General features: G+C 47.7%; 1 protein-coding gene across 3 annotated transcripts in view; it reads left to right on the top strand.

The window, feature by feature from the left end:
* The first annotated feature begins 96 nt into the window (after window positions 1-96).
* The window catches only part of LOC108260718 (E3 ubiquitin-protein ligase TRIM9), a 22,476-nt gene continuing 10,738 nt past the window's right edge, over window positions 97-11,834 (top strand). For all 3 annotated transcript variants that reach the window (XM_017461208.3, XM_017461198.3, XM_017461189.3), the window contains exons 1-3: window positions 97-1,055; window positions 8,633-8,728; window positions 10,767-10,889. In XM_017461208.3, the coding sequence (XP_017316697.1) occupies window positions 288-1,055; window positions 8,633-8,728; window positions 10,767-10,889 (987 nt within the window). In that variant the 5' untranslated portion in view covers window positions 97-287. The remainder of the gene's footprint in view (window positions 1,056-8,632; window positions 8,729-10,766; window positions 10,890-11,834) is intronic.

Here is an 11,834-nt window from a genome sequence, read left to right as displayed (position 1 = left end):
GGATTAATTTGGGATTTGTAGTTTTGTATGAGAAAGTCATCGAGCAGGTTGTGGTCGAACAGCCAGGGATCTGTGCGTCTGGGGGAGGAGGGGAGAGGTGCGCATGCGCAGAGAGAGAGAGAGGGAGAGAGTGAGAGAGAGAGAGGTGATCAGGGAGCTGTCCGGGTCTGGTGGTGCTGTTTGCTTGTCGGTATTCGTCCTCATCAGAGTGCTGTGTGTGTGAGTGTGTGTGAGAGTATGTGTGTGTGAGTGTGTGTTGTTGTTGTTGTTGTTGTTGTTGTTGTTTTATGGACGCCATGGACGATGAGTTGAAATGTCCAGTATGCGGGTCCTTCTTCAAGGAGCCGATTATTTTGCCGTGCTCGCACAACGTGTGCTTGGCGTGCGCGCGGAACATCACGGTGCAGACCCCGGATGGTGAGCCTCCTCCGCCACCGAGCCGCGCGTCGGCCGGCTCGGACTACGACTACGCGGACGCGGACAAAATGAGCGAGACGGACAGCGGTTACGGTTCGTACACGCCGTGCGCCAAGTCGCCGAACGGCGTGCGCGTGTTCCCGCCGGCGCTGGCGCTTCCGTCGACCCACCGCCACCGCTCCGTGACGTGCCCGCTGTGCCACCGCAGCGCGTCGCTGGACGAGCGCGGCCTCCGCGGCTTCCCGCGCAACCGCCTGCTCGAGGCCGTGGTGGCCCGGTGCCGCGCGACCCCCGCCAAGTGCCAGCTGTGCGACCACAACCCGGCCGACGCCACGGTCATGTGCGAGCAGTGCGACGTGATGTACTGCGCGCCGTGCCAGCAGCGCTGCCACCCCGCACGCGGGCCCCTCGCCAAGCACCGGCTCGTGTCGCCCGCCACCGGAGCCGTCGCGCGCACCGCCGGCGCCGGAGCCCAATCACCCTCCCCCGCGGCCGCCGCGTGCGCCGAGCACGACGCGCAGACCTACACCGCGTACTGCGTCACCTGCAAGATCCCCGTGTGCTTCCTCTGCATGGAGGACAGCAAGCACGGAAAGCACGACGTCAAACCCACAGCCGCCATGTGGAAGCAGCACAAGGTCAGATTATTTCAACATCACTCCAAAATTTCGCGTTCTCATATCTAAATCTACTCACCTTTTATCTTTTTTATTTTCCCCTTAAACCTTTAAGAAAAAAAAAAAACCCTCATAGAATTTATAATGGTTTTAATGGAATCTCTAATGGTCCCTGTGTATCTCTACTGGTAATCTGTTGCCTTCTATTCGTGGCATGTTATATCTAGTGGACACCATTAAAACACCAATAATGGTTATGGTAATGGTTTTGATGCTTAACAGCTGATGGTTTGTAATGGTATTTGTACTGGGAACCATTAGAATTCTTAGTAGGTCCGATTACTCGATATAGCTCGAAGACACTATGTTCGCGTTTCCATTTTAAAGGTACAAAAGGTGTATCCTTGATCCTACCACCATCAGAAAAGTGTGTATATGTGTGCGCATGCACGTATTAGACGTTTTATTAGGTACAACGTACTTAATCCAGGTGAATAATTACTCACTGTAGTCCAGTTCTACAATTCGACAACTGAGACTAATCACCACCGGGCGATATCGTCACGCGGGTAGTGGACTGATCTCAGGACCGTCGTGCCAGTCATTAATGTGGGTGTTTTATATTCCCAGAGTATGAGGAATATCACAGGCTGAGAGATAATATCTCTAATCCTCTTAGTGAGTTATGATGTCATTTATCACTTACTACACAGTTCTCGTGCGATCAGTAGCTCGATCGCAATTCGGTAAAAAGTCAAACACACCCATCTCCAACGCTATCTGACTTGTCGCACACCGAGGGCGGGTTAGAACCGGAGTGCGGCCATTGGTTTAGGATTGCTCGCTCGACACGTTAAACACGCACGTGTTCACGCTTTCTTCCTGTCGGCTATTTCTGTCCTCCTCTCTCTCTCTCTCTCTCTCTCTATCACTTTATAGCCTCTAAAATGCACACACACACACACACACACACACACGCACGTACGCACACACAAACGCGATACCTCTAAGTGTTTTCTATGTGCGTGTCACTCAGTTGACGCAGACGCTGCGTTTGTAATCGCCGTCTGTAGGAGTAGGTCAGCGGTTTTGTGGAGGAAGAGGAGTGAGAGTTGCTGTGTGTGTGTGTGTGTGTGTGTGTGTGCCTGTGATTCAGCCTACATCCGGCTCTCCTGCTGTGCGTGTGATCTGCACACGCTAGTGGATTTGCGTGCACTGCGTAAACCCATCAAAGTTCTCCCCTACAGGACAGACGACGGAGATGAGAGCACACGGCGTGTGACTGCTGTAGCTGCTGACCCACGGGTTCCTGTTCAAATCTTGCTCTTAGTAGCCCTGTTCCATAGACCTTAACGTCGGGTATGTTTTAAATTCCAGGACAGAATACTTATAACATGGTCACGCTTTATATAAGACCATCAGGGCATGAATATATATACATATATATATATATATATATATATATATATATATATAACCACAAAGAGTACACTCGTCTGTCCTGAAGACTTTCCCAGGTCGGAAAACTCCCTGACACTGGAGACTCCTTCCGTAAACGTTAAATATAAACATCTCCTTACGCTATATCAACAGTTACAATCGGTTTATGTGGACCGTACAGGTCCCTGCGCGAGTTCTAAATGAGCTCCTGTTATAGAAGAGTAATCGGCACCGTCTGACCAATCAGGATCCAGAATCGAACCGAGCCGTGCTGAAATATCAAATGCGTGATCGTCGATTTGGGATTTCTCCTGCCTCCGCAGGCCATCTCGGACAATAGTCACGTTCCTGCGGGGTGTAACAGCATTGCGCGTTCGCTCCTGAGGCGCTGTTTCCTTGGTGATTTATTGCTGGAAGGCGAGACAGAACGAGTGGGTGGAAGAAACGGAGAGAACGTGAGCATGTCTTCAGTGCACTCGGATGGAACGAACACGCAGGAGCTTTCAGCTACATTAACCTACATTCCGCCGCCTCACGCTATAGTGAGCGTCGTTACTGACGCGAGAGTAACGAGGACGCGCCGCAGTTCCTGTTTCACTCTAGCGCCTTTTCACGTGAGGTAAAAATCACTTCTGTTCTTTCACTCAGGAAAATTAAAAAAAAATAAAAATAAAAAACTGACTCCGTTAGGTTCCGATCTTGGGATTTGGAAGGCTGTCGACGTACACTCGTCGCGTTCATTGATCCGTTGACATTTTACGGCATTTGGCAGACGTCCTTATCTAGTGTGTGGGTTGGCAGCAATTCCAGGGTGTCTCCTGAGTTCCCTGGAGGAGAAATTCCCAGGGATTTACTCATTTTCAACCGAGGCCAGAAGGTTCGAAGTCGAAATTCCAGGAAGGAATCGACGCGGTGAATGCGAGAGTGGAAGCTGGAAGGATGAGCTATTTACAGCGCCATGGCGTGTAACACACAGCGTCGGTGAATAAGTCTGACATTTCCTTCAGTTCCGACTCCCGTCTTCAGCCCGAGAGCTGCCTAGTGAATAAGGGCGAGTTTTTAAATTACGCCGAAGGGAACAGAACGGAGTATTACCCAGTGAAGCGCTTTACCGTCTCTCACATATTGTATTCATTACTGAAAGGAAGGACCTCGTGAATATTTGATGACGCCGGGCCTTTAAGCACTTCGAAACGCTGGACCGTGCGTGTCATAATTAGTCCAAAGAGTTATAGGGCATTAGATCTGGGATAGATTCCCAAATAAGAAAGAACGAGAGAGGAAGAGAGATGGTGGGAGGTGGGTCGGGCAGACAGGAAGTGAGAAATCCGGCAGGGCGTAAGCGGGAGGATATATCAACCCGCATGTCGGATCGTTTTAGCTGTAGTATTTACAATTTATGATCCCTCGCTTGAGCGATATGGGTAACACGTTCTCAGCGCACGCAGAAGGGGGAAGGAACGCAGGACGTGAAAGACGGGGGAAGCGGGTACTTCCGCTCGGTGCTAGCGTTCACGTCGACGGTCCTGTGGGAAAATAGAAAACAAGAAGGCAGGACTGTCATGTCTTTGGTCGGGACAAATATTCGATTTATTAGGGCTTGTTATTTCTGAGCTTGCCCCTCATTCAGATGTAGGCCTGCATCAGATGTGGAAGCTGTCCGTGCTCCGGGTCACGTGATTGGTTCGACTTGTAACGTCACTTCCTGGTTCATGTTTTGTGACGGTGGGGAAAGGGGTCGTTTTGGACATGGTGTGTCTTATCGATATATCAAACCAGACTTTCTGAGGACTGGAGCGCTGAGAACATCGAAACGACCTGCACGGTGATGAGTATGATCTTGTTCGCTACACAGTCACATGACATGCATCCCAAAAGCACTGTTGTTCTCCTGAACAAAACAACACGATAAAAGCATGAGCATCGTGCCTACCGTTTTGTGAACCTGTACGGATCACGAGGTCCATCTGGTCCATGGTTTGGTCCGTTGGATTATGAGCCATGCCCCAAACAAGTCCAGAATCATTCCTGAGTTCAGACTCGAGCGTTCGGACCGAGTGTGAAAACACCGCTCGATTAGCCCCCTTACTACTATGATAACTAAACGATACTAGTACTGATTGCAATCTCCACCACCATTCTTTGGATATAGGCTACACCGTGCACCCCTGGAGACCCCATTTTGAGAACTGCGGCCCGGACGCAGCAAGGAATGGCCGTGCGGTTATATCCAGTCCAGTTTTTTTTGCTAATTACTAAAGGCGTTCCTCAAGGTTCAATTCTGGGACCGGTTTTGTTTGCGTTCTACAGCGCCTACACCGTTTGCTTCGTCCCCCCCCGGACGCGTCGAGGGTATTGTGTTTGTGTGTGTGTGTAAGACTACGCACAGCCACTCTGCCCGTGTTCCCTGAGGACTCCTCATCACGGTCACTCCTACATCAGCACATATTCGTGTTGTTTTATATTACACACGTTCACAGTACACATACACACCCAAAGCCAGCCTCTCATCAGCACACACACACACGCACGCACGCACGCACTTATCCGCGAAACCCATCCAACCATCAGCTCTAAATGTCAAGTATATCCCCGTACATGTCCTCTCTCTTCATCTCTCTTTCCTACCATCTCTCTGTTTCCTTCATCACGCCATTGTTTTGTTGAAGTACATAATACGATAATGGCGCCGAGTGTTTTCAGCGGGATGAAAGAGGCCACCTCGTTTCATTAGCCAGACAACTCTGCATCACTCACACACACACACTCATCTACTTTGACACGCTATCCGGGTTTGACCCGGATTAGAGCCGTTATTATTCCCGGGGAATTCCGTTTTTTTTTTGTTTTTTTTCTTCACTTTTACAGTATGATATTCTCAAATCATTGTTTAAGTTATACTCAAACGATTTCAATGCCATTATTTCGATTATCCGTCGATTTTTATCTTACCCCCTTTTCCGCTTCCGGCACGCTGGCGTTCCATTCCACCAGCGACATGGAAATCGACGTATAAACAAATGAACCCTTGTATCACCGCAAGTCTGGTATAAGATGAGTCAGGACACTGTTGGGTTTCTGTGTGTAGAGTATCGTGGCTCCGCCGGTGAGCACGGTGATGGGAAATGGGAGGGGTCTGAAACAGTATGGGGGGCGGGGGCAAATTCTTAAAGGCCCGAGTGTCTACTTTTATGAGTCATTATCCTCAGAATCGAGGATTCGAGTATTTGAGTATTAATATTCAGACCTCGGACGTAACAGGACGTCCCTTGTGTAAATATCGATGTAACGTTTTGGAACAAAGTCGGCGAATCTGAATACAAATTACAGATACGTGAGCCACCAAGCGGACCGGATTCAACCGCAGTTCCTCTTGGGCTAAATTTTTCAGGGAATATACAAGACATCTGGTAGGACGCTTAAACAATTATTCACGCGTTTTATTTATTTTATTTTCAGTCACATTTTCCTGCCTTTAGAGTACAGTATTCCTTTCCTGGTGTTATTTCCGAACGCAGAGGGGATTATACGGTCCGGTGCCAGTCTGTTGTGCCAAATGTGCCAGGCGGTTTTCCATATGCGACCCTGGTGTCACACTGCCTTCCCTGCTGCCCTAACACACAGAAATGTATAGATTATAACAAAACAATGACATCTTACATATGGTTATATGACAGTGTCTGTACTGTGTAAGGCTTGTTTTTTTTTTTTTTTATTAATCCCCGGTTGGAGAAGTCAGGGCGTCATAGCAGTAGCAAGACAGGTGAAGAAAAAAGAGATAGTAAGAAGAACAATACAGGGATATATAAAGAGTATATACAAGAAATATGTATAAACATGAGCGCACAATACACACACATATATACACATGAGCAGTATATGCAATAACAGTACATGAATAATTACGACTAACGTGTACTAATCATGAACTAAGTAGGGATTAGGGATTAGTGCGTGATTAGTACACGCCTTAACTCATCGTCGGTTTATATTGGAGTAAGCGTTACTTCAGGGATTAGTGCGTGATTAGTACACGCCTTAACTCATCGTCGGTTTATATTGGAGTAAGCGTTACTTCAGGGATTAGTGCGTGATTAGTACACGCCTTAACTCATCGTCGGTTTATATTGGAGTAAGCGTTACTTCAGGGATTAGTGCGTGATTAGTACACGCCTTAACTCATCGTCGGTTTATATTGGAGTAAGCGTTACTTCAGGGATTAGTGCGTGATTAGTACACGCCTTAACTCATCGTCGGTTTATATTGGAGTAAGTGTTACTTCAGGTGTACTAATCGCACGCCTTGCAACACGGAAATTCGAACAAAACGACCGTTTTTATTCCATCGTTCTTGTGCGCAGATAGCCTTTTTTAATGTGAGTGGAAGATTTTTTTTGAAATGTTAAATATTTGAACGTGGTGCAGGGAATATCTCAGTCACTTATCTCAATTTGGCTCAGTCTTTCTTCTCATTTATTAGTCGCACTCATCTACTGTAATCCTGACAAACGGGAAATCGGGGCTTGATTGCACGCAGCAGAGTGACCCATCCGAGTGTCTCTCTCCCTCTCTCTCTCTCACACACACACACACACTGTGGCAGAAACGAGACACGAGCGGGCGTATCCGATCCGTCACAGTCCTGTTAGCCGACCGGACAGCTTGTCCAGGCAGATGGCACGTTAATGGAGTGAGGACGAGTGTGTCTGAATGTGTGTGTGCACTGGTTTAAGATCCTGCTGATTGCTGGGTGGCCCAAAGGAAAAGGAGCAGGTGGGAAAAATGTGTGTGTGTGTGTGAGTATGGATTAGGTCCAAGGTCTGGTAGGAATGAACAATCATCATTTATTATCAGTAAGGACTCGGGGAGCAGTGCTGGGTAAAAATCATCCGAAAGGTCGAAGACGTTCACTCACAACTTCTACCCACAGCAACGGACGCAAACCCACGCCTGCTAGCCTGTTCCCTTCCTTCCTTCGTTATTGATACGGTTGGCGTCTGAAAACGTGTTTCACTATACTTGAGAACGGAGAGAAGTCTCCGTTACGTGCGTTGTTGAAGTCACGCCTCTGATCGGTCAGAGGACGTTTTCTAGGAGGAGACGTTCATTTAGCACGTGAAATAGTCTCCCTCCAGCGTCAGGACTGAAGCAACGGCTGTTCATACCTGCCGTCCATTAAGTAATCACAGGAACGAACTCGTTTCATGGACGTAACCCGACGTTAAAAGGCTCTGGGAGACTGATCAGAAGGTCAGAAGTTCAAGTCCCGAGACTGCCACACTAGCACCGCTGGGCCCTTGAGCGAGGCCCTTAACCCTCAACCGCTCGGCTGTATAAGTGAGATAAATGTAAGTCGCTCCGGATGAGGGCGTCTGCCAAATTATCGCGAACGTAAACGGAAATTATTAACAAATTGCCGTGGTGTAGCAAGATTAAATCAAATCGATGTGCGGTTATTGGAAAATAATCAACTTCCTGGAGGCAACAGGAACCACCCGTCGTGTTTTATTCCTTACTTATATTTCGGTCTTCGAGTTTATTTACAAGCCGATGAAAAATTCGGAGAAAAAAATAATAAAAACCCAAGCGGACGAAAAGCCGTCATCGGACGCTTAAGCCGTACTCGGCGTGAGGTCTCTATTGGGCTCTTTAGTGACACGTTTATTTATTTATTTATTTATAAAAACGAATCGTTTCGGCGCCGGAGTCTGACTAGAGAAGATTGTCTGAGCGCGTGCCAGCGGACAGACGCAGCTCGGCGATCTCAGGGTTTTGGGATTGACGCTGTTGGCTGGAATGGGAAATGGGTAAGATGGGGGGATTTTTAGGAATCTAGTGGAGCTCAGTGCCACGATGGACTCTCCGGATGCGCCGGCGTTCGTTCGTTCGTTCGTTCCGGACGCCGATATTTCTCCTCATTCCGTCTCTTTGTCATGGCACGCTGGAGTCTGATTTGAAATGTGTAATATATATAGTTTTTTCCTATCAGCTTCTTCAGTGTAGCCGTCGTGCGCTAGCTAACGAGGTTAGCTTTGATCGGCGGCCAGTCGTCGTCGGCAGCGCTACAAACGGGCCCCGTATACACGGACTTGTTATCGCCGAATGTGTTTGAGACAGTGTGTGAGTGTAACAATAATTTCGTGTGTGTGTTATCTGCAGTGCCAGTTGTCTCAGGCGTTGAATGGCGTCTCTGATAAAGCGAAGGATGCCAAGGAGTTCCTGGTGCAGCTGAAGAACCTGCTCCAACAGATCCAGGTACAGGTTTGATTGACTACTCGGAAATCACCGCAGCGGCACGTTTCTGTACGGTAACTCCACGTGCATCGTGTTCCCATTCCCACATGCTTGCGTCCCGGTCTCGTCTCCACCCCAGTCCACTCACTGGTTTCTTACCTACTGTGTGTACCTGTCCTGTGTCCGTGTTGTCTTTGTCTCATTGCTGTCTCTTGTGCAGTGTGTGTTTCAGAGCAGTATTTCCCCCCTCATTGTTTGTTCCATCGGTACCTCTGTGTCCAGTAAAATACGTTTGTTTTTTGTCGTTGTTCTAAATGTGTAAGATTCAATTACGACTTAATGTCATTTCACATATCCACGTCGGCTCGGTTTTGTCGAGGGTGCCGATAGATTTGGAAACGGCCGTGCAATTTTAACAAGCGAAGCCTCGTTTTGGATTACACTTGTACACGCGAGGGCTGCCGCGCGTATCCTGTGGTACTTTCGAATGGATAGACGGAGCTCACGCGCGTGTTTAGCACCGTGGCTTTCACCGTACGAGGCGAGCAAGGAGCGCACCATCTTCATCTCCAGTCTTTCACATGAAAGCACGCTAGTTGTATCTGGAGCAGGCAGGATTAGAGGTGGTCTGGCTTATTTTTAGTCCAAGCGAGAGCGAGAGTGTGTGTATGAGAGTCTGTACATCCATGTTAGCGTGCTTGCTGAAAGTGCCACCGTGATTAGCTTTCTACTGCAGTCTAGTGGGACTCTCCCTCTCCTTCTCTCTCTCTCTCTCTGCTCATACCAGCTCAACATATACGGCTACAGAAGTCCGTATGCGGCTGCTGTATCCTGTAGTCGTAAAGCGTTTGAATTAGCATCTTGCTAGCTAGCGAACACTTGTAATCACACAACGTAGGCTAGGTGTCCGTTTATGTTAGCTACGAATTCCGATCACACAATAATCTAAAAAAAAAAAAGAAGAAGCTCCCGTAATATCTGCTAGCTCGACCTGAAAGTTAGCTAAACAACTACCCTGATGTTAGTTAGCTTACTAACTGCCCCTAGCGCCATAGCAGCCATAGCATTACAAATAACTGTCCTAGTGTTAGCTAGCTTCGGTTTTTAAAGACCATAGCATAACATTAGCCAGCTAGCAAGTCCAAGGCAGGGGATGGAAAAAAAAAAACAACCTATACACAGCTATAAAAATGAAAGTAAATAAAAATAAAAGCCTAACTGAATATAGTTAGTTAGCTCTCTCTCTCTCTCTCACACACACACACACACTCATGCAGAAATCCCTACACATCTTCATTACATTCCTAACCTTCAATCCTGTACATACCTCCTCTTCCTCTCCACCTAATATAGCTCTGATTCTCCAACTCACCCAGTGACTCATTCAGCGCTCTGTGTCAGACCTGAACATGTGTGTGTAGGTGTGTGTGTGTGTCGGAGTCGTAGGCTGAAGTTTCCAACCCCCGAACCAGGATCCACTGTCCATTCCGGCTTTATGAATGATCGGCTGTGTTTCAAACCTCCCACGCGGTGCTGTTTTTCCCGTTCCCCGTGGGCGTGGGAGAAGCTGAGTGCGGAAGCACGCGAGGGAACCGGATCGCCAAGCGCAGGAGCGGAGGAAGAGCAGAGCGAAGACGGAGGAGCTCCTTTCAGAAGAGCGTCGGAATCCGGGAACGTCTTCACCACGCGTTCATAATCGCTAGCGGGTGGTTTGCGCTATTTCGAAACAGAATAGTCCTGAGTGCAAGTATCCCATCGGTCACATGGTTACGCTTCTCATTTGCATAGATTCCAGACGTCTGGCTTGAGAAACACTTGACTAGCTAGCTAACACTGTTTATAATTGGGTGTAACAGTAGCAGTTATACAGTAGATAAACTCCTCGATCCGGAAGATGGCGGAAAACGGTTGATGCACAGGATTAAATCTGTACATGACAATGACCTTGAGCGGATATTGATATTGGGATCAACTTGTCTGTTAGTTATTTTATCGTGTAAGCTATAGTTTCAGTGTGTGTGTGTGTGTGTGTGTGTGTGTGTGTGTGTGTGTTTAACAGGAGAACGGCGTGGAGTTTGAAGCGTGTCTAGTGGCACAGTGTGACGCCCTGATTGAAGCGCTCACACGGCAGAAAGCCAAGCTGCTCACCAAGGTCACAAAGGAGAAAGAGAGCAAGCTGAAGGTGGGCTAACACACACACACACACACACACACACACACACACACACACACAAACTGAAACGATCTCCCTCAGGGCTCCCTGTCCGAATGATTTTTAATCTCATGTGACATGACTCCATGACTCCAGAAACAGCAGTACGACAGCCATGACACTCCATACGACAACCGTGACCCGACGGTCTGATCTCCTCGGCTAACACGGCTAATAATTAAAGCTATCATCCGCCATTTAGTGCGACTGATTCACATGTTGCTCATCGAGGTCTGCTGCTTTTCATTTCATTCCTTATTTATTATTTTTTTTTTTTTTTCCCAAAGGCCTTGAATTTCAGGGTAACACAAACGACACGATAATCGTCTCTTTGTTGACGTCCTGTTCTGTCTAATCGCTGGTAATTAAATCAATAACCTACAGAAACCGACGCATATACGATAGCCAGCAGAGAAAGATGATTCTGTACACTATAATCAAATAAATCCAAGATGGCGGAAATATAATTCGGCGGAAATTGACGTCATGGGGTGCGTCATGGGGTGCGTCATGGGGTGCGCCATGGGGTGCATTTTGGATACAAGGTTCAAAAGTTATGACCATAAATATACTTCCAAATTAGGCCCAAATCCGCCCCGATGGTGGCGCTAGAGCATCGGTAGCACTTGGCCAAAATTTGGTCGGAATGCTCCTTAGACCCTCCCCAATCAGTGTACCAAATTTCACAACTTTTTACCAAATGGTTCAATGGGCTGCCGTAGACATCCTAACCAGAAGAAGAAGAAGAAAAGGTAGAATAACAGTAGGGTTCAGCACCTTCAGTGCTTTCCCCCCTAATAATGATAACGATATCTCACCAAGACAAATCTAGGACTTTGGTGAAAAATCGGTTTATTTACAATTTACGGTATGTACGTTACTCTGTAAATAAAACTCTACATTTGGCCGGTTTTT

The sequence above is a fragment of the Ictalurus punctatus genome, chromosome 2 (assembly GCF_001660625.3).
Source record: "Ictalurus punctatus breed USDA103 chromosome 2, Coco_2.0, whole genome shotgun sequence".
Classification (NCBI taxonomy): domain Eukaryota; kingdom Metazoa; phylum Chordata; class Actinopteri; order Siluriformes; family Ictaluridae; genus Ictalurus; species Ictalurus punctatus.
Note: the sequence above shows the minus strand (reverse complement) of the source record. Positions and strands in the feature narration are given on the sequence as shown.